Source organism: Callorhinus ursinus, unplaced genomic scaffold (assembly GCF_003265705.2).
Source record: "Callorhinus ursinus isolate GAN/ISIS: 27379988/994484 unplaced genomic scaffold, GSC_fseal_2.0 scaffold8, whole genome shotgun sequence".
Lineage (NCBI taxonomy): Eukaryota > Metazoa > Chordata > Mammalia > Carnivora > Otariidae > Callorhinus > Callorhinus ursinus.
In genome coordinates, this window is record NW_027397070.1 from 38202995 (window position 1) to 38229300 (window position 26306).

General features: G+C 55.0%; 1 protein-coding gene and 1 long non-coding RNA gene across 4 annotated transcripts; one reads left to right on the plus strand and one right to left on the minus strand.

Moving 5' to 3' along the window:
• The first annotated feature begins 553 nt into the window (after positions 1-553).
• On the plus strand, positions 554-11886 carry LOC141373254 (uncharacterized). 2 transcript variants are annotated; one of them, XR_012379017.1, is made up of 5 exons: positions 554-5457; positions 7220-7340; positions 10575-10756; positions 11315-11613; positions 11694-11886. It is a non-coding gene; the product is annotated as an uncharacterized lncRNA (long non-coding RNA). The 2 variants fall into 2 exon arrangements; XR_012379018.1 differs by having other exon boundaries at positions 11315-11594.
• On the minus strand, positions 5278-26306 carry RAB15 (RAB15, member RAS oncogene family). 2 transcript variants are annotated; one of them, XM_025869888.2, is made up of 7 exons: positions 25986-26306; positions 9030-9090; positions 8148-8208; positions 7607-7684; positions 6829-6918; positions 5614-5679; positions 5278-5436 (listed from the first exon to the last, which is right to left on the minus strand). In XM_025869888.2, the coding sequence occupies exons 1-7, from the start codon at positions 26107-26109 to the stop codon at positions 5278-5280; spliced, it is 639 nt and encodes a 212-aa protein (XP_025725673.1). In that variant the 5' UTR covers positions 26110-26306. The 2 variants fall into 2 exon arrangements, with proteins under 2 accessions (XP_025725673.1, XP_073751453.1); XM_073895352.1 differs by lacking the exon at positions 25986-26306 and adding an exon at positions 16362-16441.

The window sequence follows — 26306 nt, forward strand, 5'->3', positions numbered from 1 at the left end:
GTAGGTGCTGTTTCAACAGGGAGGTGGCTCCTCCTATTTACAGACTCTAACAAAGCCACCCACCTGCCCCACCCTGCTGGCAACCTGGGAAGGGCCAATTTGATATCTATGTACAAACATGAATAATTCACTACTTGCAGGAAACTAGAGCCCCAAAGGTCAAATGGGGAGGAAAAAAGGGAGGGAGGGATGCAGGATTGACTCCGACCTGCCCCAGCAAGTCGTTCTCACTTGGCACAAACGTGTATTGTTGGCTGAAGGCCAAGCTCTGATCTGTGCCATTGAGAGGTCAGGGTCTGCCAAGATCTGGAGGATGAGGAAGAGAATCGGGGGGCATGTCCCCTTAACTCAGACCATAACCGAAATATACATATGACTGTGCACAGAGTTTTCTTTGGCTGTTGTTTTCCACAAGTATACAATCAAAGGGATCCTTAGGAGGACAGTGTGATTTTTCTAGAAATAATGGCTTTCAGTGGCTCAGCGTGCCCCAGGCTGCAGAGATGAAGTTTGTCGTGAACAGTCTTTCGGTAAGTGATATTACTTCTTCTGGAGAGCACCTTTGCCCTTGCCCCCCAAGGTGCCCTTGCATGGCACAGACTCCAATACTATGGGTCCTCCACTCTGCCTCCACAGGCTCAGGAGGATGCCGTCAGTCGGGGACGGGGTGATGGTGAGGAGTCACAGAGCAGGGGAGTAACTCCCAGGGCCTGAGCTACACCTGCCTCCTCTCAGACAAAGGCTCCGTCCCAGAGACTTCTCCCAGCAGGCTTGTGCTGCTCATTCCGCGCCCCGCCCCGCCCCCCCGAAGGCAGTGTGCAGGGAGTCAAAGCTGCCATGGTTCTAAACCCAGCCGAGCTGCCCAGGTTTTCAGCACCAGCCATGGAACGTACTGCGGGACATCTGAGGACCTAAGGAAAGGCCTAGTGCTTCACTTCATTATTCCAAACACCACCAGCTCGATAAATCCGATTTAAAAAAAAAAAAAAAAAGGCAGAATTTCTCCATTAGGAAGACTGGCAATCAGGCTTGACCTGGCTTGGGGATTTTTGGTGTTATAACAATGCAACTGTTTACTAGAGAGTGTTTTCACAGGTTCGAGTCCACTGGGAACTGTCTTCTAGAACAAAGAATAAGCAAGGCTTGGGAGCAGCTGGTATTGAAAAATCTGATTTGCTGAGAAGATGGAGGAACTACTCACCAGAGAGTGCCCAGCTTTTCTGTCTTTTGTGGCCTGTTCTGTGGCTGTTCATAGCATGCTATGTTCATAGCATGGGAACCCATGTCCCCACTGGCCGCTCCCTCAAAACAAGCCTCCATTACTTGAGAGTGAATAGAATCTTTGGCCATTAAAAGAGGTGGTGGGAAATGCAAATGAAGTGTGTCCCCCTGATTGGACTGGGTAGAGTTCCTAGAAACAGCCAATAAATGTCCCTACCAGGCCACTGAGTCAGAAGAACTTGGCCCTGACAGTGGGCTGAACTTCACCGCGAACTTGCCAGACTCACCTGCATGCTGAGAGCTTCCCCAGGACTCTCAGGCATCTGGACACCTCTTATTGGCTGCCCTTCTGGGGCCTCTGTCCAGGAAGACCATGGAAGTTCCTGAGCTGGGGGACCAAGTGGGGGTTCCCTCTTCCTCAGGGCCACACCATCCCTTTTCTCTAAGAACAACTTAGGACCCTCTGTGATGCAGGCTCTCGCCTTTCACGATTGAAAAAAACTGATGGGCTCTCTTAAAATACCTCTGTCTCCAACTTGACCTCAAACTAGCCCACTTCCCAGAAGCTTATTACTTTGGACATGCACTAACAGGTATGGGATTCCCGCGGTTTTCCACAGGGACAGTTGTTCTGGAAACTGCACTGGCTTAATAGGCAGAAAGTCTAGGTAGGTGGTTCTCAACTCTTGCTACAAAGGAGAATTGCTTATGGAGATTTTTTTTTTTAAAGTACGGACGCTAAAGCTTTTCCCTCCAGAGATTTCAGTTCTGATGTTTCTGGCCATGACCCTGCCACTGTTACTTGAGGCCCTTAGGCACATTTCCTTGCCAGCCGAATTTGTGTAATCACCCTCCTTATCTCACACAGATATGAGTGTTAGGGTGGAAGAGGTAAAGTATTGCAAGTTCTCCATAAACTGTAAAGTGCAGGTTAAGATCTTAGGCTACCATTGCCCCATCTTGTTTGACTCCTTCCTTTATCCTGACTTCCATTTTCTGCCTCTTCCATCAACTCTGTGCCCCAAAGTATAGTATTCGGCATCCCCCAGGCCCCTGAGATTACAGTCTGCCTTGCTTCCCTGGAGTACCTGATCACGGGGCTAGGACAAACTTCTGAAAGATTTAATCCCTCCTCATGACTTCAGGGAGACCCGTTCCTGTTCCATCCCACATAGAGGACAACCTTCTTGGCTTTACAGACTCCCTCAGACATAGGTATTCAGCATTCTCCCAGCGACACAGGCTTCTTTCTGCACTTGTAGGCCCACCGCAGAGCACTGGGGGCTTTGCTGGGGCTCCCCTGCAGGTGGTGTTGGGAAAGGTACAGTAAGGAGGATGACGCTTTGCTGCTTCCATTGTCATCCTTCTGCTGTTGCTTTATAAGGTTCTGGAGCCTCTTCTCCCAGCACTGCCTCTCCCTCCCTCCTTAACTCTCAAGGTCCAAGTGAGAACTCCTCCTAGGAGCTCATATAGGCAGCCACACCTGTGGTTTGAAATATTTTTTATTTTGTAAACATCTGTGTTTAAAATAGATGAACCCTGCTCACAATTCATATATTGGACCCAAGACACGGTACACGAAGTTCACCCATCACAGGGAGATGGTGGGGGCCTGGGAGCATGTGGAATGCCTGGGGCTGTGCTGAGTCTCAAGACAGCAGGTGCAGAGGTGGTGAGGAGTAAACAGGCAGGAGCGCCTGCTCAACAGTCTGGGCCTAAGGCCAGATCCCAGGCCACCTCCCGGACTGGAGAAGTTTAGGGGTGAGAGGCTGACTCCAATACCCGGTGGGCGTAGCTGACCCTAAAGCTCCAACCCTGCTGCTCCCATACCTCTCCCCAGCTGTGGCCCTGGTGGATGGGGCTCATTGGTTCATAAAATCTCCACTCTGTGTTTTCCCTTCCAGAACCCCTAGGTATAGTAAAAATTAGTCCCTCTGTCCCGAGGGGGCTGGAAGAGAAAGACACATGTTCTGCCTGACCTTCAGGGAACACTGCGATATGGGTCCACAGGTTGGAGCCAGTGCCCAGCAAAACATCTGCTCTCTGAAGCCCCTGGCTGCCGGCACCCCGAGGGCTGGCGTTACCGTCGCCCCACCCCTGGTGTGATGCTGTGTCTTGACACCCGAGGAGTCAGTCCTCAAGGAAGCATCCCAGCCATATCATGACTTCATCCAAAAGAGTCTGCTATCTAAGTTTCTCATCAGCTAACAATTTATAACTATCCCTGCCCTCCTCTTCCTTCCACTATGTTAGCCTATCCCTGGTCCTACATCCTGAGCTACCCTCTCCTACTCTAAGAGTCAGGAGGAAAGGCTTGGTGATTTCTTCCCCACCTTTTTTTTTTTTTTCTTGAGGAATAAGGAAGCAGGGCTCTTAATCCTTCACACACGTGGGCCCTGGACTTCGGCCCTTCGTCGGTGAATGTTCAGTGCTCAAGTCCCTGTTTTAGCTCCAGCCCGAGCCATGTGATGCAGCTAATATGTAGCTTAAGAAGGAGCCTCCAACCCTGGGAAGGTGGGGAAGAACCCCACTAGGGCCCGTCACTGACTTGCCCCTTCTTTAAAGCGCCTCCTTCAAGCCACCTTTGGGCCATGTGGGCTTAAAGAAACTTCTTCCTGAACAAAGAGCTCTGGAGGAAGGAGTCCACTTCCCTCCCCCTGCAGCCACAGTGCAGGTGGCTCCTCTTCAGGGAGCTAGAGGGGCAAGATGGGCACTTCGTCTAGAAGGCTGAAGAGAACAGCACCAAGCATTTCTAGCCGGGGCCTGCCTTCTCTCTCCCCAGGAAGCCCCTGCCCTTCTCCCACAGACTTTGAGTCTCGGGAAAACCTTGAGCACGGAAGGCTGGGTTCAGTGGCTACATCCCCTCTCACGTGCCGAGGGGCCGTGGGGAAACGCCCTTCTTACACAGAAATGGAAGTTGCCGCCTATCCCCCTCTGGCCTCCTCTCCCTCACTTTCACCTGATACACAGGGGCTAGTACTTCAGGTCCAAACACTCCCCTTTCTGGGGTGCGTGGTTGGCTCGTCAGCATCAACATCACTGGCCTCGCCCCCTCTTTCCTTCCTTGCCTTTCCTGCAGTGCCCTGGGGCCTTGGTACACATCTTTAAACGCAGGAGCCCAGGTGGAGAGAAACTGTGTACACACTGCACGGGAGGTAGAGAATGGAGGTGACCTTTATCCCTGCCTCCTCTCGACATTTTGTTTTTCTTTTCTGAAGCACCTGCTTCTGAGCTCACTTTCCGCAAGAAGCAGGTGGGCAGGCGGCCAAGCAAGGCCAAAGCTGGGAGGGGGGGACTCGGGGGGCAGGCAGGGAAAGGTGGGACAGCCCCAGTCTTGAGAACCACCAGTTTGGTGTTTCCTTCCTACCTTGATGGTCCATTTTCCCCGATCACTGGTGAGGCAGGCCCACAGCACGGGAAGGGGCGGTGGGGTGGGGAAGATAGGAAGAAGCACCCCGTAGGCTTTGGCCCCTTCACAAAGCAGGGTGGGGGGGTTCTCCCAGGAGAAGAGTGTGGAACATCCCCATGAGCCTGAGTCCATTCCCTTGGACAGGGTTAGGAAGAAAGGAAAGGAAGAAGCTGCCCCGGCAGCCACACAGCAGTACGGTGAGGGAAAGAGGTGTGAGGGGCTTTGATACAGAACACACTGGAAGGGGGAAGGGGACGAGAAAGAGAGGTGGGGGGAAGAGAGGAAAAGCAGCGAGGAGACAGGATGCACTGAGAAAGAAGGAACCTTGGGGTGGCCTCACTCCAGACGGGGCCACTGTCCGGGCGCCTGGGGCGGTGAGGCCGCGCCCGCAGCATACCGGGGGGGGCTCGTGGCAGGCCTGTGGCGGGCAAACAGGCAGGAGGGAGCCCCTCCAGGCTGGAGGGCGGGGGCAGAGGCTGTTCTGAGATGACAGCGGGGCTGCTCTCAGGGCCAGGCAGGGGAGTAGCAGCTACTGGTATTCCACAGGGTCACCCGAGTGAGAGGAGAAGCAGGGCAAAGCCTGGACTCCCTGTCTGCCACAGGCCTCCCGAGGGGAGGGGGATCGGTGGGTGCTCCACGCAGGACCCTCAGCACCAGCAGGCTTTCGAAGAGTTCGCTGGGCCCTCAGGTTTGCCCTCTTCCTCCTCCAGCTCGGCCAATGCCAACTCGTTGCTGGCGCGTGTCCGGAGACCATCCAGCTCCTTCCTGTGGGCCTGCAGCACCAGCTCCGTCAGCCGCGTGAAAGACTGGGAAACCAAGGGCGGCGGGTGAGTGGGGTGCTGCCTCCTCTTCCCCCTGCAGCCCGGTGGCTGCCCCGGGGGGCGGGGTGGGGGGCTCGTCCTCTGACCCGCCGCCTCCCCGCTCCGTGCCACTCCTCGGGACTGGGCCACAGAGGCAGGGCTGCGGGGCTTCGGGGCTCTCACCTCTTTAATGTTGAGGTTGGTGCAGGCACTTGTTTCATAGAAGTCCATGCCATACTCCTTAGCCAGCTGCAAGAAAAGAACATTCCTGAAAGGGAGTCAGTGAGGGAAGGGAGGTGCCCACAGCATCTGGCACACACTTGTGCCACAGCCCTCACGGCCCATGCTGAGCTGTCACTTCTCAGACCAGGCGGGAGCTCCTTCCAAGACACAGGCCAGCCGAGAAGGAGAGGACACTCCACAAAGCCCCACCCGCACCCCCAGCCACCTCCCGGCGCACACACATACATTGGGAGGCAAAGATCCCCCAATCTTGTGCAGGATGTGGAATTAATGACAAACCCGGGCTTTGGGGTCAAAGAGACCCAGCCTTAAGAGGCCAGTGCCGCCACTCAGCAGCCGGACGACCTTGGACAAGACACTGACTCTAAGCCCGGCGCTGCCATCTGTTAAAGGGGGATGAGGGTGTCTATCAACCAAAGTCACGGAATGACTGAAAGAGGTCATGCGTCTCAAAAGCATTTGCTTAGTGCCGGCCATCCATACAGTGCTCGATAAATACTATTCTAGGAGGGTTTATTCTAGTAGGGTTTGCCTCTACTTTCAGATTTTTCAGTGATCCTGCATCATTTTTGTATACCAAAAAATCCATTTTATTTTAAGCGCTATGGACAGAAAGAGGGAGAAAAAAGCTCTTGAGGCCCTCAGAGTGGGTGGATGACTCCCGTCTCCATGGTATCCATCCTTCTGGCCTCTGGGAGGGCTGGGTCCCTCGGCACCACCTTGCTACCCTCCCTTCTCCGTGGCTTCTCCGACCGTGAGCTTTTCCTCCCTACCCCTTCCCAGTATCAGGACAGGGGTGGGGTACCTGTAGATAGCAGCCGTGCCAGGATGCTGCTGGGGAAGCCAGCGACTCGGAGCCCTTCCTCCCCACAGACACTGGAATGACCTCTTAAGCAGAGGATAATCCTTCTCTGGGGCCCTTAGAGTTGGGAGAGGGGCTGCCCGAGAGGTCTTTGTTTTAGGATGGGCCCCAAATCACTGTCCCAAAGGACAGAAAGCAAACTCTCAAGGATGGCAACTGGCCCGGAGCCTCGGGGAACTGTGGGAGGTGCAGGGTGCCTGAGGACGGGGACAGAATCCTGGGTCCCAGCTCTCAGGACTGGCCCTGGCCGCAGGAGACGTGAGCGACGGGCAAGGCCAGCTTGCTCCACTTACCTGCTGCCCTTGCTCCCTTCCCACCTGCCGCTTCTGCTCTTCATCAGCCTTATTCCCTATAAGGATCTTCTGGACACCTTCTGGTGCATACTGGGGACAGAGGACAGGCAGAACCCCCAGTGAGGGCTGCGTTTCCCCCCCCCCCCCCCCCCGCCGGCCTCCACCATACAGGCTTCTGGCCTCCACACCAGCACCAAGATCCAGAGCCCTAGGGACAGAGCAGGCTGACTGGGTGCAGGCGCGAGGCTAACCCCAGGGGGCCCAGAGGGCTGTCACGGGGACAGCTTAGGGTGGGAGACACTCTGGCTATTCCTGGTACTTCCTGGGGTTAGATAGCTGGTATCTGAACTGGCAAGGACGTTGCACTTAAGTCCACCCCCTCATTCTACAGGTGAAAAACTGGGGACTCCGCAAATTCATATGGCTTGCCCAAGGCTCCAGAGCCAGGACTAGAACCCCAGTCTCACGATTCCTCCTGCTCCTGAGATTTCAGGAAGGACAACGGTCACAGGGTAGGTTCTGACCTAACTTATTTCCAAGGAAGAAGCAGCCATGGAGGCCTGGCTGGGCGCAGGGCATGGATGGCGTGGCAGCTTGGGCTTCTTCCCCATGTCTTACTCACCCAGAGGTCTTCATCCAGGGCTGGGAAAGGCAAGGTCTCCTGGGAGTGTTTGCTCACCAACCCCGAGAGCTTCGGCCCTTCCCATCTGGCCCTCACTTCGCCTTCCCCTCTGAGGCCCCCTTCCCCCACCCCCAACGGTGAGGCAGCATCTCCTACCTCATCCACATCACTGACCCACTTCATGATGTGCTGGTAAGAGCGCTCGCTGCTAATGTCGTAGACTAAAAATATTCCCTGAGAGAGAGAGAAGGAGAGAGAGATGGGGGAGGTAGTTGCACACAGAGACAGTGTACAGGCATGGGTCCAGAAGCAGGTGTGGTACCTTAAATGCTGGGTCCCACTCTCCCTTCTCCCTGCTTAGCATAATGAGGATCCTTCGGCACCCAGAAACTTCTCCTTCTCTCTCATACCCCCAAAGCTATTGTGCCCTAGGCCTATCACAGAACTCTCTGAGGTAGGAAGGCACCAAATCTTCGGACTGGGGTCTTTGGCCCAGGGTGGAGGGTGGGGATGAGGCTGGGGGACTTGCCTGCGGTGTGTGCTCAGAGAGTAACTGATGAGTGCGTGATGGCGGCCCTCCCCAGCAGGCACTCCGAGGGCCCGATTCTGGGAGTTGGTGGCACAAATATCTCAAACGCCCAGAGCTGGGAGTGTGGATGCCAGCGTCCCACCTCCAACCCTGAAAATGGTGGCTCACCTGGGCCCGTCGGTAGTACTGCTTTGTGATGGTCTGATATCTCTCCTGCCCCGCTGTGTCCCTGCCGTAGAAAGCCAGGCCATCAGAAGAGCAGGGACCATGGAGCCAGAGGGGAAGGGGTGAACAGGAGCTGGGAGACCCTGTGCCCTTGCAGGAAAGACTGGGGAGCTACAGTGTGAAAAATCAGGAGCTTTGATCCCCAAAGGGGTCTGAACATACCCGACTCTGCAGGAGAGAGGCCTGATTATCTGGTGCTGACAGGGCTTACGGGGGCCTTGTCAACTCTATCAGGGCCAGGAGCCCCAAACAAAACTGGGCCTTGGGCAACTCTCTTTAGAATTGGGCCATTGTGTTCAGACAGGTTGGACTGCTCCACCTCCCGTCCCTGTGGGGCCCCTGGGGCCTCTCAAGGCAACGCCCATAGCATTCTCCAAACTGGAAGCAGCTCCAAAGGCTGGCGAAGGCTGCGCTTGCAGAAACCTCAGGCCAGAGAGCCACAGCGGCCCCCTGTGGCTACTGGTGGGAAGTGTACCATGCCGTCCTGGGGATCTCTCCCCAGGGTCCACCCTCAGTGTGGGGTGTGACTCTCCCTCCCATGCACTGTGGCATGGCCCAGGGGCAAAGTCTCATCCTAAAACAAACCCACACTCGGTAGTTTGCCAATTCCTTCTAATTCCTGCCTTTGGGTGACTTGTGGCCAATCCCATGCAGTTTCCTAAGAAAAAGAGATTAAGGCTCATAGGAGCATGAGATGGGCTTTGAGACATCTGCTTCTCTCGGTAGAAGAGGCGGCCTGTTATCCCAGATGCAGCCTCGGGATTTTCACACATGGCAGTGGTGGCCAGGGGAGCAGCCCCATGTCTCTCCTCCTCCCCGACTCACCAGATCTGTATTCGTACTTTGATGCCATCTACCTCTATGGTCTTCATCTTAAAATCCACGCCTGGGGAAAGGAAGACAGCAAGGAGGTTAGGAACAGTACCACTGAGACTGAATAGTAAAGGCCCAGGGCGCTCGTACTGGAAGGGATTCCCTGTGGCTTAATACGGCAGAAAGATGGCATGAGGTAAAGGCCTTCTTGAGCCAAAGATTGACCCTAAGGAAGTATCTGGGGCTTTGAAGGGGGCTTCCCTTCCTCCTTGGCCTGAGAGCTGCCGCCAGTAAAGGGCAGGGGTGGGAGGGGGAGCGGGTACAGGAGGAGGGCAGAGTGAGTACGGGGGAATCCACTCCATCTACTGCCTCACTCAACCCCCAGATGTGTCTCCCTCTCCTCAGTGTGAGGTCTTCCTATTTACACTTCTGGAGGGAACTGCGGGTATTTATTTATCTCCCCCTGGAACTCAAACCCCTAGGAATAGCAACCTACCTAGTTGGCCTGTTTTGTCTTTTTTTTTTTTTTTTCTTTCTCTGCCTTATTAATAACCAGGAGGGGATGTGGTGCTGTCGTGAATGTGGGGAAGGCGCAGGGACCCTAGCAGAGGCCCACCAAGAAGGCCTGGTGGCTCTGCTGTTAACTAGCCCCCACTTACTGGAGGAGGCACTGTACTCCTTTATTTAGAAGGAGATGGGCTTTGAAGCCAGGCCTGAGCTTGAATCCTGACTCTTGCCACTTTGGTCATAGCTATGACTTCGGGCACCTTGCTTCTCTGAGCCTCCACTTCCTCATCTGCAAAATGGGGACATCACCAATCATTTCAGAGGGTGGATAAGAAGACCAGATGAGATACAGGGCCCAGGACCTGGCAGACACTCCGTTGACTGCCAGTTACCACTATACCCTAGTACAGTCCTGGTCTGCTGTGGGTGCTTGTAAGTGACGACCAGCGACCGGAGGACCAGGCAGTGATGCAGCATGCTGCTGGGGGAGAAAGGGGAGGACAGACAGGCTTCTCAGGCTCATGGGCCCAAGGCTCAAGGAACTCAGCTGCTGCAAGACCCAGGAAACATAAGGCATTTGGTAAAGCGGCCCAAGGCAGAAACGTATTTGGGGAAACTTGCAGGACGAGTCAGCAGCAGCTGCAGCAGACAAGCTTGAATCTGAGTGATGACAGAGAGGAGGGGAGACATTTTCATCACCACGCCTCTTCCCAGCTCCAACTGTGCCCGGGCACTGTGCCCAGTGAGGCAGGAGCTCTATCGAGTAGCTTAATTAAGCTTAAGTCTCAGTGTACTCCCTGGAGACAGGTCAGGAATGGGCAGCATTAACCCGTTTTCAGGTGGAGAACACAGTCAAGGCAGAGTTCCAGATGGACGTAGTCACCAGGCTGCACGGCCCAGCCCCAAAGGGCCCCCCCCCAGGTACCAGAGTCCCCACCACCCCACTGTCCCCCTCAGCATTAGTTCTTCACCACTGGGGGTGCTTCTCCCCTTCTCTGGCTTCCACAAATACAGACGGATCCAATTCAGGCTCTTCCCTCTCCCTGTCAGGACCAACCATCGTTTAACCGGAGGGGAGAGAAAGATTCCGAACGGGCAACCCAAACTGGGCCAGGGTGCTCAGACAGGAATCATTTTCCGCCTGCCCGAGCTGACTCATAGCTGTTGAGCTGCACTCTTCCAAATGGGCAATGTCTGGCCACCATTCTTCTGAGTGTGCTGAGAAAGCGAGGGTGGGGAGCACCGGGCCCTGGTGGGGGCAGGGGCGTGCTCACCCTCTCCTCAGACAGACAGTTGTCAAGAATTTGCTTCTTGCCCTCCCTGGCATAGAAGGGAATCAGGAAATTCTTGTTCTTTCATGGACAGTGAGAACCAGCAATTTGGTTCATCTTACAATCAACCTAGCTCATTATCATACTAGTCCAGCAGGCCTGGTCCAGGACAGTGCCTTATGCAGAGAGGTCACAAGGTGGCAGGGAGGGAGACAGAAGGTTCTACCTTCCCTTTATTCCATACACTTCTATGGGAACTTACTATGTGCCCTGCACAGGACTAGGTGCAGAGTGGTAGAAAGGACATAGGATCCCTGACCTTACAGAGCTGAGTGGGAGGGAGACAAAGGCCCAGAGAGGTAAGATAACTAACCCAAGGTCAGCACAGCAGGTGGCAGAGATTCGAACACAGGCCTGTTAGGTCCCAGAGCCCGTGCTACCCCCAGCACTGCTTCTCAGGGCAATGAGAGCTGTGTATTAATGAGACACGGAGACTTATCTATGCTGATTTCTCTGTAGGTCCTGAGGCTCAGCCAGGGAGGAGCTCCCAGCACTAGGGGACTCCACCGCAGAATGTAAGCAGGTGTTGGAAGAGGCAGCTACCCTGGGAGTGAGCGCTGGGCTTGGATTCCTTCTCCTGCTTCCCTCACTTCTTACCGGTGTGGCCAGGGACTGAGGCTGAGGGATTTGGGGGGCCCACAGCACCCCCACACCCATCCTCTCACAACTTAGGTCTTCCTGACCACCCAGTAAAATCTGTGGAGCTTGAAGAAAGTGCTTCCATTTTGGCTATTCACAGGTACGAAGCAAGAAACAGGGTAAGTCTAGGCCTTTTGAGGGATTTTCTTTCTCCCACCCACCTTTTTTTTTTTTAAGATTTTATTTATTTATTTGACAGAGAGAGAGAGAGCGCACACAAGCAGTGGAGGCAGCAGAGGCAGAGGGAGAACCAGACTCCCCATGGAGCAGGGAGCCCGATGCAGGGCTCGATCCCAGGACCCCAAGATTATGTATGACCTGAGCCGAAGGCAGACGCATAACGACTGAGCCACCCAGGCGCCCCCACTTTTCTCTAATAAAAAAAAGATGAACAGCCCAGTGATCTTCTAGTGGACTCTATTCTTTCTACCCTCCCTGGTCCCATAGCCTGGATCTCCCACTGTGTCCACCTACCAGTCCACAGCCCACCATGCCTTTGCCCACCCGTGGCCCCTCCATCTGTGTGGCTGTTAGTCTTCTCCTGCTGTTGAGCACTGCAGGTCAGTCAAGATGCTGGCCTGGATGGTCACCCACAGACTCCTGCGTTCTCACCTCAGTGGGGCCCTTGTAGCTGCTGGTGCCCCGTTTATAAGGGAGTGCCCATACCCCTCCCCACAGCCACCGTCCCCTCGCTGAAGGCCTCAGCCCTCGTGCGCCCCCCTCCTCAGGGCCACTCACTCAACAGGACTCCTTCTCCACGCTCCAGGGGTGAGCCGAATGCTGCCTGATGAAGCCGGTCCTGAGGCCCACCTCACTTCCTCAGAGTGGGCCTCTGTTCTCTCCACCTTCCTTGGGGAAGAGACCTCTATCCTTCTCAAGCCTCAGCTCTCAGCTCCTCATCAGCCCCCTCTGGGTGCTCGTCCTAACGGTCCGGCCCCTTTCTGCTGAGGAGGAGAGATACTCTCCCCCCACCTCCAACCCCTGTGTGTTCTCCCTCCGGCTCCTCCAGGGTAGCCCTCCTCAAACGCCAAAGTGCACGCAGACCACTCGGGGACTGTGTTAAGATGCAGCTTCTAGACAGTGGTTCTCAAAGTGTGGTCCCCCGACCTGCAGCATCAACATCAGCCGGGGATTGGTAGAAATGCAAATTCTTGAGTCCCACCTCAGACCGATGGAATCAGAAACTCTGGGGGCGGGGCCCGGGAATCTGCATTTTAACAAGCTCTCCAGGTGATTCTAATGCATGCTGCAGTTTGAGATGTGGGCTGAAGCTTTGCACCGGAAGTGCCAGCTGAGGCGGCATGGGCGCGCTCCCATTCTCCCGCCATTCTCCCAGCGTGCTTTGCAGGTGCTCAGCTTTAGAATCCCCTGGGCTGATTGTTTTTTAAATGCTGCTACCTTGACTGGCCTAGACCCACTGAATCAGAATCTGAGGGCAAGGGCCAGAGACCTATATTTTTAACAGGGTGGCAGGGGATTTTTAGAAGAAAGTTTGAGCTATGATATAGTGAAAGAGCTATCCGTCAGCCTTGGAATCAGAAAGACCTGGGTCTGAATCCAGATTCTGGCACTTGCTGTGTGACTTTGGGCAACTTTCAACTTCTCTGAGCCTCAGTTTTCTTCCTGTGGACTGAGAATACCACTGGCCTCCTTGGGGCTGTTGTGTGATGTGGATTAGGCCATGGATGTGAAGCACCTGTGCACAGTAGGAAGCACTCCTCTCCTTCCTACCTTCCCTCTGCTGAATAACCGCTTCCCAGCGAGCGGCCAGGCAAACCAACCCAGAGAACCTTGGCTGTGGAAAGGGTTACCCGAACGCCCTTGCGGGTCCAGGGACCGGTGGCATCAACATCATCAGGGAGCGTGTCAGAAAAGCCACTCTCCAGGTCCACCCAGACTAGTTTGAGAAGCACTGTCTAGCCCATCTCGAGGCAGAACCACACCCAATCTATGATCCTCTTAATTATACTTGCCTCGCACCCCTCAGCTAAGGAATCCAGAGGCCTCCGTCCTCGTGCCAGCCCTGTGAAGCAGGGAAGAGTGGTGACAACCACCGGAGGCACAGGGAGGCCGGGCAACTCCCTCCTGCTCCCACACCCAGTGGCTGAGCCAGAACCAGAGGAGGACTGGCCTCCTGACAGCCATGTGGGTGCCGCTCCCTCGACCAGCGGCTGCGGGATCTTACCGCCTTTCCTGTCGCGCCCTGGCATGCCCCATACCTGTTCTGCTCTGATAAGGCATCTAGAAGCGAGGCCCTGGGCACTGGGGGAGCAAGCCCACCATAGGCTAGTTTCAGGGGACCCCTGGCTCTCTGAGACAGGTCACGACTGCACTCAGCCCGGATGCATCACCCTGCACAGAGCCACATCACTGTCCCCAGGCACAGGGAACACTGTGGTGTGAAGAAACAGCCTCACCGCCTCCACACCGCTCCAGCAGACATTCCTGAGGACACGGGGGGCCCTGGCGGAGAAAGTCAGGAAGAGGGGGCCCTCTGCCAACCAAGTACTGAAAGCACAGTGGGCCGCTCACCATTTTTCTCAGCACCTTGGATGTGCCAGTCATGGTGTCTCTTCCGGCTGCAACTGCCGGGCGCAAAGCTGCTCAGGGAAGCAGGGCTGGGTACAGTGTGTTCTCTGTGGCAAAGCAGCTCCTAACTGGACCAGAGGTGGATATCTGACCACAGAAGGCTGGTCCATCAGTGGGCTTGCTGGGGACCCCCAAGGGGACCTGGCCAACATGGGCAAGGGGATCTAGCTAAGCCGATCAGACCAGCCCCCTCCAGACGGTGCTGAGGGGATTGGTCAGCTGGTAACAAGAAGAACATGAGGCAGACGTGCAGAGAAGCACAGGTGCCGAAAGACAGAACACGGTGGCCAGAGTGGGGGCTGGGGGCGCTGGATCCTGGCACAGACCCCACCTTCCAGCCCCTGGCTATCCTCAGAGCACACCTGCCTTCCCTAGGGAAGCCCGAAGGCACCTCGGGATTGCCTGAAGATCCACAGCCTGTGTCTGCCCAGCTGCACCAAGGCCGGCGGGCAAGGGGTTTCAACTTTGGGGCTGGGAGGGAAACACCCCCAAATTCCCTGCTTGTTGCTGCCTCCTAGTTTTTGTCTTCTAGCCCCAACCAGGTGTAAAGTAGCTAAGGGCCAGAGAGTATATTTTGTATTTGACAATATTTTTTGTTTTGAAAAGCTCTGCCTCCAACCCAGCAGAGCGCCGGGCCCAGAGCACGAGGAGGGTGGGCGCCCGTGGCCCGGGTGCAGGGACGTGCGTCCTGCCACATGAACGCCTCACAGGCATCGGCAAGGAAAGCTCCTCAGCGCCAGTGCCTCCCGCTAGGACTGTGGACGCGCTGCCCTCGCTGCACTGGCGGCCTCTGGCTCTTCCTGGCTCGGTGCGGACAGCCTCTGCCTCTCCAGCAGCCACCCCCCGGAGACCATGAGGCCGCGAGCAGAGCGTGGAGCGCGGTGACGGGGCCGCTGTCAGAGAGCAGGAGGCGGGGGCAAGGTTGGCCTGCGGGTCCTGGGGGCTGGAGCAGGACAGAGGCACAGGACAGCGGGGATGGCTCACCGGGGGCGGTAACACCGCAGCTCCCTTACCGCGCCCTCAGTCTGGCGGTGAGGGGCTGAGACGACTGGGAAGAAGGGAACGGGGCACATTCAGGGGGAAAGAACAGCCCTTCCCATCACCGTGTGCCTCCAGAGAGAGCCCTGGGGAGCATGGAGGAGTGGCACGGGCGGTAAGAACACAACCGTGTGGTCAGAGTTCGCTTCCGATCCCGCCTTTCCCACGCATTGCCCGTGGGGTCTTCTTACCCCCTCTTGGCTGTTTCTTCACCTGTAAAACGGGAATGACAATCCCAGTTGTGGGAGAAGGTGCAAAGCCCATGACACAGGGCCCGACACACAGAGTTTTATGAAATGTTAGCTGAAGAAGCTGTCAGCTCCTGAGGGGATGAGGAGGTCAGGCAGCCCAGGGTCACAGTGCGGGGCACAGACAGACAGAGCTCTGGGAAGGAGGAGGGGCTCACACTGGGGAGGGAGAGGGGGAGGAGGGCAGGGAGGTGACACAAGGGGCCAGCGCTCAGCCACAGTGTTCCAACAAAAAGAGATAATGCCACCCACCGTGGAGCCCAGATGTCCCCCTTCCTACAAAGTTCTGGCAACGTTCGGGTGTGCCCACTGGCAGGCCAGCACCTAATGGGTTAACGTCAGGTGCCAGCTTGCCTGTCTGCCAAGTGCTACATGTTTCAAGTGGAAATAAGTTTCTTTCTGGGTGCCAAATGTTATCACTGTGATCAACCACAGCCCAAAGGACCAGCAGGGAGACTCGAGCCTTTTCATTAGCAATGAGACACCACAACAAGAACAACTTAATACACCTGAAACTCAAGGCAGACACCTGATCCCTGGAGCTGTGCTGGCTCCAGTTACCAAGCCCAGGGCCCAGGAAGGCCCCCTGCCCCTTGCTGGCAGGCAACCAGCATGTGCTGGACATGTGGGGCTCACGCGGGCTGTGGCAGGAGGTCACCTCCAAAGAGGTCACCCTGAGCAACCCCAAAACAAGCTTTGGGGAAAGGCAGACCCTGTGGGGAGATGCCACCCCAAACAAGGCATCAGAGTGATCCCCATTTCAAAACCCACTTCTCTCGGCAGGGGAGAAAACCCGTAACACCAAGAGACAAATGACACCATCATCCCCCTAACTGAGGGACAGATGAGGGGAAGAAGGGAGACAAGAACAATACAGAAGGTGAGCTAAGAGACAAATCTCATGAGAAGATTCAAGACAAAGGCTCCCGGCACACCAAAGTCCCTCCTACCACGTAGGCGCGCGGAGAGGGGAGAGCGTCGTTGCCCCAAACCTGCTACTTGCTGTGTTCCTCTTCCTTCTGTCCGGGGACAACCGCCTCACTCTCTGCTGGGCTGCACGCTGCCACCTGACTCCCTCCTCTTAGCCACTTGCAGACTGACTGTCCCTCACACTGGCCTCGCTCTGGGGAGAAGAGGCACCAGGTTCTCTCAGCAAATGCATTAGTCAGCATTTGCACCCGCTCGCTCTGGGAGGGGTGGGAGGCAGCAGTAAAAGCAGCAGCCCTGGTGTTTGGCAGACAGAATCCTGATCCTCGAGCTCCAAGGCCGTGTTTTAACCTCCAGGACCCTGAGTCAGTGGCTCTGATTTGGATGCCACCCACAAGAAAGACTGCAGATTTCAGAGTGATACTCTAACCCTCCTTTCTTTTTTAAGATGCAAACAAAAGCATGCACACACACACACTCTCTCTCTCTCAATGTGATCAGAGGTGACATGGGGACCAGGACAACTCTAGAGATTACCACCTGCAATAAAATCTTGAAGGGCCAGTCTTTGGAAACCCAGGGCCCAGAAACCCAGGGGCTATTATCACGGAGAAGGATTTTCCAGTCGAACACGGAGTCCCATGAGGCTGGAAGGAATGCTTGTCCCCAGTGCCTGAGCCCTAGGTGCTTCCCACTCCAGAGCCCCTGGCAGTGGAGTGGTCCTGGAAGTCACTCCAGCAGCCGGGCTGAGCTGATGGGAATTGTCTAACACCCCCAGTGACTCTGAGCGACAGGCAATACTGACCTTAGTCTAAGCCCTGGCCCCCTCATCCCTGCATTCATCAAAGAGTACCCCGCTCATGCTTTCTGGCTGCCTGCTATGTCTGAGCTTCCCCATAGGACATGTATCTGAGCAGAAGAGCTAGACGCTACTGGAAACTGCTTGCCCTTTGCAGAATTCTCCCCCTCTTCTCAGTCCCAAACACACGGGTAGCATAGTGAGTTTCTCGTTGTCTCTGAGTTCCAAGACACCAGTACTAGCTGCAGCTGCCCTCGGGAAGAGCAAAAGTCCTCGAGGAAAATGCATGCGTGCATTCATTCATTCATTTATGCCTTCATTCAAACACGCTGTTATTGAATGCCTACGATGTGCCAGGAACTGAGCTAGGTACTAGAAGGCACAGCCATGAAGAATACAGAAAGATCCTTGTCTTCAGAGAGCTTCCATTCTAGTAGGGTGGACAGATAATAAGCAAATTAATCAATACTTTCAGAGTGATGTTAAGGGGCAAAAGCAGAATAATGGAACAGAGACTGAGGAGAGCCATGTGAAAGCTGCTTTAGATTGGCTGGTCAGCGAAGACCTTTTAAAGTAGGTGACATCTGAGCTGAGACCTGAGTGACAAGAAGGTGCTATCACAAAGATCTGAGAGACAAGGGCCCCAGGCAGGAAAAACAGCAAATATCCCTCAGGCAGGAATATATTTCAGTCAAAATTGAAGTTCCTCAGAAGAGAAAAGGAAGAGGGATCCACATTACTCTTTCCTTTGTTATAAAGCCTGGGGCGGGGGGGGGGCAAGGGGGGTGGGGGGAGAAGCACAGCAAGACCCTTCCCTTCTCTGGGATCTCAGAGGGATCCAGCCTCATGTGTGCACACGCACACACACACATATACACACATACACATACATACACACCTACGCCTACATATACACATACACCTACATATACACATACACCTACATATACACATATACCTGCATATACACCTACACCTACATATACATATACACCTACATATACACCTACACATACACATACATATACACCGACATATACATATACACATACACATACATATACACCGACATATACATATACACATACACATACATATACACATACAAATACACATACATATACAAATATACATACATATACACATACACCTACATATACATATACACATACATATAAACCTACACCTACACATACACCTACATATACACATACACCTACATGTACACATACACCTACATGTACACATACATATACACCTACATATACACATACAAATATACCTACATATACACCTACATATACACATACACCTACATGTACACATACACCTACATGTACACATACATATACACCTACATATACACATACATATACATGTACACCTACACCTACATATACACCTACATGTACACATACACCTACATATATACACATACACCTACATATACACATATAAATACACATACTTACACACCTACACCTACACATATACAGACACCTACATGTACACATACACCTACGTATATACATACACCTACATATATATGTACACATACACCTACATGTACACATACACCTACATACACACATACACCTACATGTACACATACATATACATATACACATACACCTACATATATACATATACATACACACATACACATACACTTGTTTGGAGGATCTAACCTGAAGAATGTACCAAGAAACTTCTCAAACTTGGGGCCAACTTGGGGACTCCTTGCTCCCCACTTTATGATGGGATCTCTATATTGAATGGCTCATATATGTAAAGCACATCTGTTCCTGTGCACATAGTAGGTACACTGAGTAGGTACTCAGGGCAAGCCAGTTCCCTTCCCACTGCCACGTGCACAAACCTACATAGGGCCTCTGGGACACATGCCATGTACTCCAGCTAACCCTGGCCTGCTCCCCTCTGGCAGACCCCTGACCTGGGCCTTGCCTCCCTGAGCCTGCTCCTGAGTGGGCACCACCGAGGCAGCCAAGACCTGCCAAGCTACTGACCACTCACCCTTCCGCCCTCCTCCTGAGCCTCTTCCTAGGCAGGGCCACGTTGACAGGCAGTAGAAGGTCCCCAGAGAAAAAGACTGGGGTTGGGAGCCTCAGGAGCAAGCGTCTTGTAGGGGGCAGGGCCTCCAGATGTGTCTGCCTTCACACAGAGCCAACAAAGCTAACTCTTAGCAAGGATCTAGTTGAACAAAAGCTGGTACGACCATGGCCCGCCACTACCAACTGGCCCAGCCAGGCAGAAGAGTAGAAGCCCCAAATTATGAGGTGTTCTCCACAGCACCTCCTCCCCCACCCTTTGCCCCCTGAGGAACCACCCCAATGCCACTTCTTCTGTGAAGCCTTCACCAACCAACCCAGGAGGAGTTTATCACCTCTCTGTGATTCCCAGGCGTCCTGACGTTGCTTTTGCATACTGCTCTGCTTGTCTGTTTGGATGCCTGACTTCCCCACTGTCTGCACTATGAGCTCCCAGAGGGCAAAATAGCCTCTTACTTATTTCACTTTCCCATTGCCTGGCAGAAGGCGGATATAATAATACATATTATTCAATAAAATGGAATAAAGGAAAGAAAAAATGGATGTGTGGGTGAGTGAGAGAATAAATGAGTGAATGAATGAAGTCAGTACATCCCAGGAGAAAAGATCAGTGAGAAAAACTTTTGAGAGTGATCGGGGGATGACCCACATTTTGAAGCCAACTGTCAGCCTTCTCTACAGATTATGGGGCCCCAGTCACTGAGTTCTCAGTAAATATGTTCTCAAAATAGTAATATGGGAGGGCAACACTCAGATCTCACCCTCCAAGGTCCCCCAGCCAGACTCCCCAATCCTAGCCCCTGACAGTTCCCCAGTGGGTCATGTCAAGGAGGCAGACTTGGCCGACAGCAGAGGCACAAATGTCCCTCCGTCCCAGAGCCCTCGGTGCACTGGAGAGAAGTTTGCTTGGCAGCCTGTGGAAGGGTCTTCTGGGATGAGCAAGGGCATGCCCCAAGCTGGTCTGGAGAAACTGCAGAGGAAGTGGTTCAAGTTTGGGCCACTTGCATGCAAGATGTGAGCCATCAGTGTTCTTGGGGCCTTTGTTTCCCCTGTTATAAAACCAGGCTGATGATGAATCCTCTCTTCCTCAGTGGGAGGAATGAAATGTCCAGGAAGCTCCGTGGCCCCCGACAAAGCACACTGCCCAGGCAGGAGAGCCAAGGAGAGGTCACACGCCTGTGCAGAAAATTGGCAGTTTTACAAGGAAACGGGCACAAATATTAGATTACAGAAGAAGGCCCTCTGAGAAGAACTGGCAATCAGGGTAGAAGGGTAATGGCCAAATATCGACTTTTGTGCTATAAAGCTCATCACCAAGATGTCTGGGGAGCGGGGGAGGATGGGAGGAGAACAGGAGGAGAATGGGAGCGGGGAAGGGGCAGGAATCTGGGCCCTCCAAGCCCGGGGGGCGGTGGGGGGGGCGGCTGTGGGGAGCCGGGAAGGCCGGGAAGGTGGTACGGGTGCGCAGAGCAGCTGAAATAAAAGCGTCTGAGGGTTTCAGAGCTGTTCTCAGGGATCACATCCTTGGGGCGCGGGGTGTGCCAAACGGGGGCCTGAGGCAGGGTGACACCAGACAGCGCCCCCTGTCCTATCCTCCCAGGCCACCTGTCTCCCCACTCCTCCCCACCTCACCCTCCCGTCCCAGAGCCTCGCACTGCTCGGGCAAGGGTGGGGACCTGGCACGGAATCGGACATGAAACCTGCAGTCTACTCCTGGACCCCCGGAGGGGAGCTGGTGCCCTGACTCCTGTCGGTCCACCGCTGGTCCCCGGCTCCTCACAGGCACCTAGCGCAGGGGGTGTTCAGTAAATAGTGCCCAAATCCCTGGAGGCATGAGTGATTGGTCTCAAAACGTGTTACTGACAGTATATTAATCTCTACAACTTTCTTATGAGCTAGGAATAACAAATAATAAGAACAAGAATGGTCATAGTAATAGAATCACAGCGGCTACCATTTCATTTGAGGGCTCGGCCAAGCGCTCCATTAGCCTCTGTAATCTTCACAAGGACCTTTAAGAAAGAGTCTGTTACTCTCCTCAGTTTACAGATGTGGAGACTAAGGAAAGAGCTGTTAATAAGCGTCTGAGGGTGGCAGAGCCGGGTAAGGCCATGGGGGATCTCCTGCAAGTCTGCTCTCTTTCCATTCTCCCCATGGCTTCTCCCCTTCCTGCAGTGAGGCGCCCCTGTGCCCGCAGCGTGCACAGCTCCCCAAGCTGCAGGGGGGGCGGCGCCCAGTGCCCAAGCAGGTGGATCCATGCCCCTGGGGCCTTCCCTGGCTCTGGCCCTGCCCCTCAGTCACCCGAGGCCCTAGCCCCAGGCAGCCCAAGCTAGCTCAGACTGAACTTTCCGGAGAAAGGGGATCCGGCAGCAGCAAAGCCAGCCCCAGGAAGCAGCCCTGAAGCTACAGCGGTGGTTCAACCGGTCAAACCAGAAAATCACCAGGCAGCCACCTTGGAACCCAGGTGGCCTTTAAAACAAGAAGGTCTGGAGGCCATGTGACACATGTACTCCAGGAAGAGCAAGGATGGCGTTCCTTCAGCTTCGTGAGTGGCTCACGTGACATTCCTGGCCACCGTGCAGAAAGGGAACCAAAGGCCCCCTGCACGTAGATGTCCAGTAGGCTGGGACACGGTCTCCCTGCCAGGGCAGGCAGCCCAGGACACATGAGGCCCTTTCAGAAGTTGCCAGCTTGACTGGTTCGAACGGCTCTCCACTTCCGGAGGGAAAGGAGAATTGGGGCCGCTGTGGAGTTTGGTGTGGCGGCCACAGGAGGCGTGTATGGCAGAGAGAAGAACTGAGCTGCTACCGCAGCCCTTGACCTGTCTCCCTGCTGAGGGTCTTAACCCCCACTCCCAGCCAGGACCCTAAGTGCCGCTGTCACCATGTCATTCCCCGGCCCAGGAACCTTCTATTCCACTGCGGAGGCCCAAGGCCCACCTCCTTAGCCAGGCCCTCAATGTCCTCTGCCCTCGTTCATCCATTAATTCAACAACACGTATGAAGCTCGAGCCTGGCCTCATACCAGGACGATGAAAACGAAGAGGACTAAGATTTGGTTTCACCCTCACGCCCTTAAAGTAGAGTCTGGGAGACAGAGAGAGAGAAACAGAGGAATGTTCTCACTCTGCCCCTAAAAACTCCCTTCTGTTCTAGCCAGACTGCCCAGAATCCCAGGAACGCCCCCTGGATTCCCACCTCTGTCATCTCTGCTCCTGTTATCCCATCTGCTCCTTCCCCTCCAGGAACGGAAAAGCAGCCCACACTGCGAGGCCTCCGCTCAGCCTCCCTTCCTTCTAGAGCCTTCCCTGCCACTTCTAGTCAGCGGGGCCTCCTCTTGGCTGGCCTCCTCTAGCCTTTTGTCACAGCAACAGCACTCTCGGTCCCCTCCCCAGTCACTGGCTGCCTCCTGCACCCGGACATCCTTATTTAGCTGCTGGTAACGCCCCCCAAGAGCTCTGGAACAGTAACAATGATCCTGATTGATCCCCCACACGTGAGGAGTGCTTCACCAAGTGCTTCCAGATCTCGTTGTGGCCTTAGCTCTTTTTGCCTGTGTGCAGGAAAAGGTGGCCTGAATAGGTTGCTAAAATGCCTGGCACAGTGCTTTGTAGTGAATCCTTAATTAATTAGCTTAACAGGTGAGGAGGCAGCAAAGGCCATTAAGGCACGGGCTGCCCACCTGCACACGACCCCCGTCCGGGTCGGCACAGCCGCGTGGGGAAGGCTGGGTCGTGGCACAGATCCAGCCCACGGCCACCTCTCTACCTGCGGACTAAAAACAAGAGGGGCAGTCAGTGCCTCAGCCGACCTGGGAGGTCTCCTCACTGCTCCTGGCAGGCCCTTCTCCGGAACGTCACGGGCTCTTAGACTAAAGGGCATCAACAGTAAGTCACAAAGGTGCCAGCCTGGGTCACATCAACATGATCCAAGGATCTGAACTTCGTCTTGGCAATAACTAGTGAAATGCCTTGTTTTCCCCATTTCACCAAAGTCACTCCGGGAAAGGTGCCTAGATCAGTGTCCAGCATGGTAAAAGAATGTGTCTGAGACATGGAGCAGCTTGAGAGAGGTGACGACGTGTCTTATTCATCTTGCAATCTCCAGGTCTCAGCCCTGAGCCCGGCTACAGCACCTGTGCATTTTTTTCTGAATGGATAAATTAATGACTATGAATTGGTAGTACCCATTTTCTTGGCTCCTTGATTTGCCTTCTGGCTGCCCTTTCCAACTCTGTGGGACACTCTCTGGAACCCTGCAGGGAAAGCTTTCCTTGACCATCCAGCTCTGTCCCTACGTCGTAGTTCTTACTGAAAAACATGCCCAAGACCAGGTAGAATCACAAGTGCCTTAGGTAGTGTCGAATAGAATGCAGTCAAGAAGCCCAGTGGGCAGATTTGAAAAGGCCAGTGGGAAGAAAGACAGGTTTCTTTCTTTCCCATGGAACCCAAACTCCTAAACAGTCCTCTGCGTCCTGGGAAAAGGTGGACCCAACCATCAGAAGCAGAGGAAGCCCTTGCTCAGGTTTTAGGTCAATACACCAAGGGCGTTGAGGGGATGGGCTGGGGAGTGTGCTACTGAGAGACCCCCACTCAGTTCGCTGACTCACCACCTCTAAAGTGGTCGGCCCCAGGGGGACCCTGAGGACGTCCCTGTGACCTGTGAGGGGAAACTGCACCTTTGCCCCTTTGGCAGGAAGGAGGTGTCCAAAAAGGGAGAAGAGGTGGGAGAGACAAAAGGAGAAGGGCTGGTGGTTAGCAATTTGAGGGCATGGGACTTAAGGAAAACACAAGCCTCAGAAGGGCCATCTTGGGATTTCAGAAACATCGCTTCCCTCATTCGTCTGTGGGAGAGGGAGACACATTTCCTAGGGGAGGCTAGCTCCCCTAACAACACTGAGCAGGAGCCCAAGAGCCTCTGAAATGAGGTGGATGAATAAAGTGCTCCAGGGAAAAAACCTAGGTCACTCCTTGGACTTGAAATGTGGGCAGAACACCAGGGTGCAAACAACTGCTCATCAGCCAAAGTCTGGGGACCAGCAGCAGCCCACAGCCCTCTGTGATACCTCAGCAGTTCCTGGCGCCAAGCCCGTCCATAAAATAGCCACTGAAAGTTTCCTTAAGTGCTAACCTGCTGCCCTTCGTCCTCAAGCCAGCAACCTGTCCCCATATGCCATCTGGTTCCTCAGCCCCTCCCCTGCTCGCTCCCAGGCCTTTCCCCAATGCCTCCTCTTCCCTGAGCCTTCCCGAGAGGCATGCAGTCCTCCCTTGGCTTCCGGTCCCCTGCCCATCCCTCCCAGAGAGATAGCCCACGACCAGGCAGCAGCCCAGCCTGAGCTCCAGAATTCCTAGTAGCCTGTATGAATGGATGTGTCTGTTCTCTCACCTTAAGTCCCTTGAAGATAATGAAGCAAAGAGAGAATGAGACCCTGGGAGCTCAAAGACAATGGCAACAGTAATAACTAGCGTTTATCCAGCTTCACACGTGTCCAACTTTGTGTTAAGTGCTTTTACAAACATAATCTCATTTAATCCTTACAGAACCTCACAAGGTAAGTACTGTTATTATTCCCATTCTACAGGTGAGAAATGCAAGCTCCAAAGCTTAAGTGGTATTCAAGGTCACACTGTCCCAAAGTGAGGTCTCCAGGTCTATGTGACAACACAGACTGCCTCTTAACCACGGGTCTCTGTCCCTCCTGGCTCTACCTGCTCCCTCTTCTCTCTTGGCAGGGAAGGTGCGTTGGGAGGGAGGGTGGAAGCCTCGAGTGGGAGCTGAGTGCTGGGGGCGGTGGGGTGGGGGGAACCTGGGCGGTGCTGAGGCTCCTCCAGGGCAACAGTGGGGGAAGCTGTTAGATGTGGTGGAATTCCCTCAGCTCAGGCCTCCCAGAGGAGGAGGCCCCTCAGGGCTCAAGGGGGAGAACCCCCCCTCAGAGGGGGGCCACCCACGCCCTCCCAGAACAAGAGATGGCATCACAGTCCAGTCTGGGAAGCCACGAGATCTTGTCCCTCTAAAGCACAGGCTCCAGCATTGCCAGCTCAAAGCGATTTACTGGAAGGTGGGTCCTATCAGCCATCTGACCCAAGGCGTGGACAGTAAGGCCTGACCTTCCCCATCCTCCTCAGCTTCCTTCAAAACAAACCTTTTGCCAGCTGTTTTTCTGGAGCTGGTTAATAAGTGTCCCTTTCCCACGCAAACACGCTCACCGAGTCTCTGCCCTCCTCCAGGTGTCCCACCTTGTGGCTTACCTTCACAACTGTGCTCTGGAAACTCAGTCCCTTTGGCCCCTCCCTTCCTCCTGTCTTCCCCCTCCTGGCTCCACACTGGGTCACCCCTGAACTGAGCGTACCCAGTGCCTCAGTGACGCGGCTCCCCACCCTGAACCCCTCTTCCAGAGCACAGGCTTTACTTCCCCTCCCCCTCTCCACCTGGGGGTGTGGGGAAGTCATTTGGGTGGCTAGGATTCTCGCTGCCCCAGCTCAGGGTACCCAGGCCTACACTCGCCCCGGTGGTCTCGGCTCCGATGGGCATGCTCCCCCAGTGCGAGGCCGGAGAACCTATCCCTAATCAGGGACCACAGCAGGGACGCCCCCACCTCCAGGACCCGCGGCTCAAGTCCCTAGGCGGCGGCCCCTCACCGGGATTTCTCCCCTGGTCCTGGCCTCCCGCGCCAACGCCTCCAGCCGGAGAGGCGGGCAGCTCTCCCGGGCTGGGGCAGGGGCCGGGGCCGGGGCCGGGGGCCGGGGGCCGGGGGGGGGGGACGACGCGGGCCAGCTGTGGCGGTGGGGAGGGTGGGGTGCCCCTCCGGCCACCGCCCCTTACCGATGGTGGAGATGTGCGAGGAGTGGAACTCGTTGTCGGTGAAGCGGCACAGCAGGCAGGTCTTGCCCACCCCGGAGTCCCCGATCAGCAGCAGCCGGAACAGCACATCGTACTGCTTCGCCATGGCTGGGGCCGGCGCGGGCCTGGGGGCTGCGGGCGGGCGGCGGGCTCAGCCCCGCTCGGCCGCTGCCATCGCGGCGCGCCTCCGCCGGGGGGACGCCGCGGGCTGCGAGGAGGAAGCCGGGCCGGCCAGCTCGCTCGGGGCCGGGGAGCGCGGCGCGGCGGGAGCGCGGGTGGGAGGAGAGAGCGCCGGCGGCCCCC

Excerpts from the sequence above, each read along its gene's own strand:
- RAB15 (XM_025869888.2), bottom strand. The coding sequence starts at position 26,109 with ATGGCGAAGCAGTACGATGTGCTGTTCCGGCTGCTGCTGATCGGGGAC. Across the intron at positions 8,209-9,029 it reads AAAGTACGAATACAGATCTG|GGACACAGCGGGGCAGGAGA; the intron begins GTGAGTCGGGGA and ends TTTCTACGGCAG. Across the intron at positions 7,685-8,147 it reads AGTACTACCGACGGGCCCAG|GGAATATTTTTAGTCTACGA; the intron begins GTGAGCCACCAT and ends TCTCTCTCTCAG.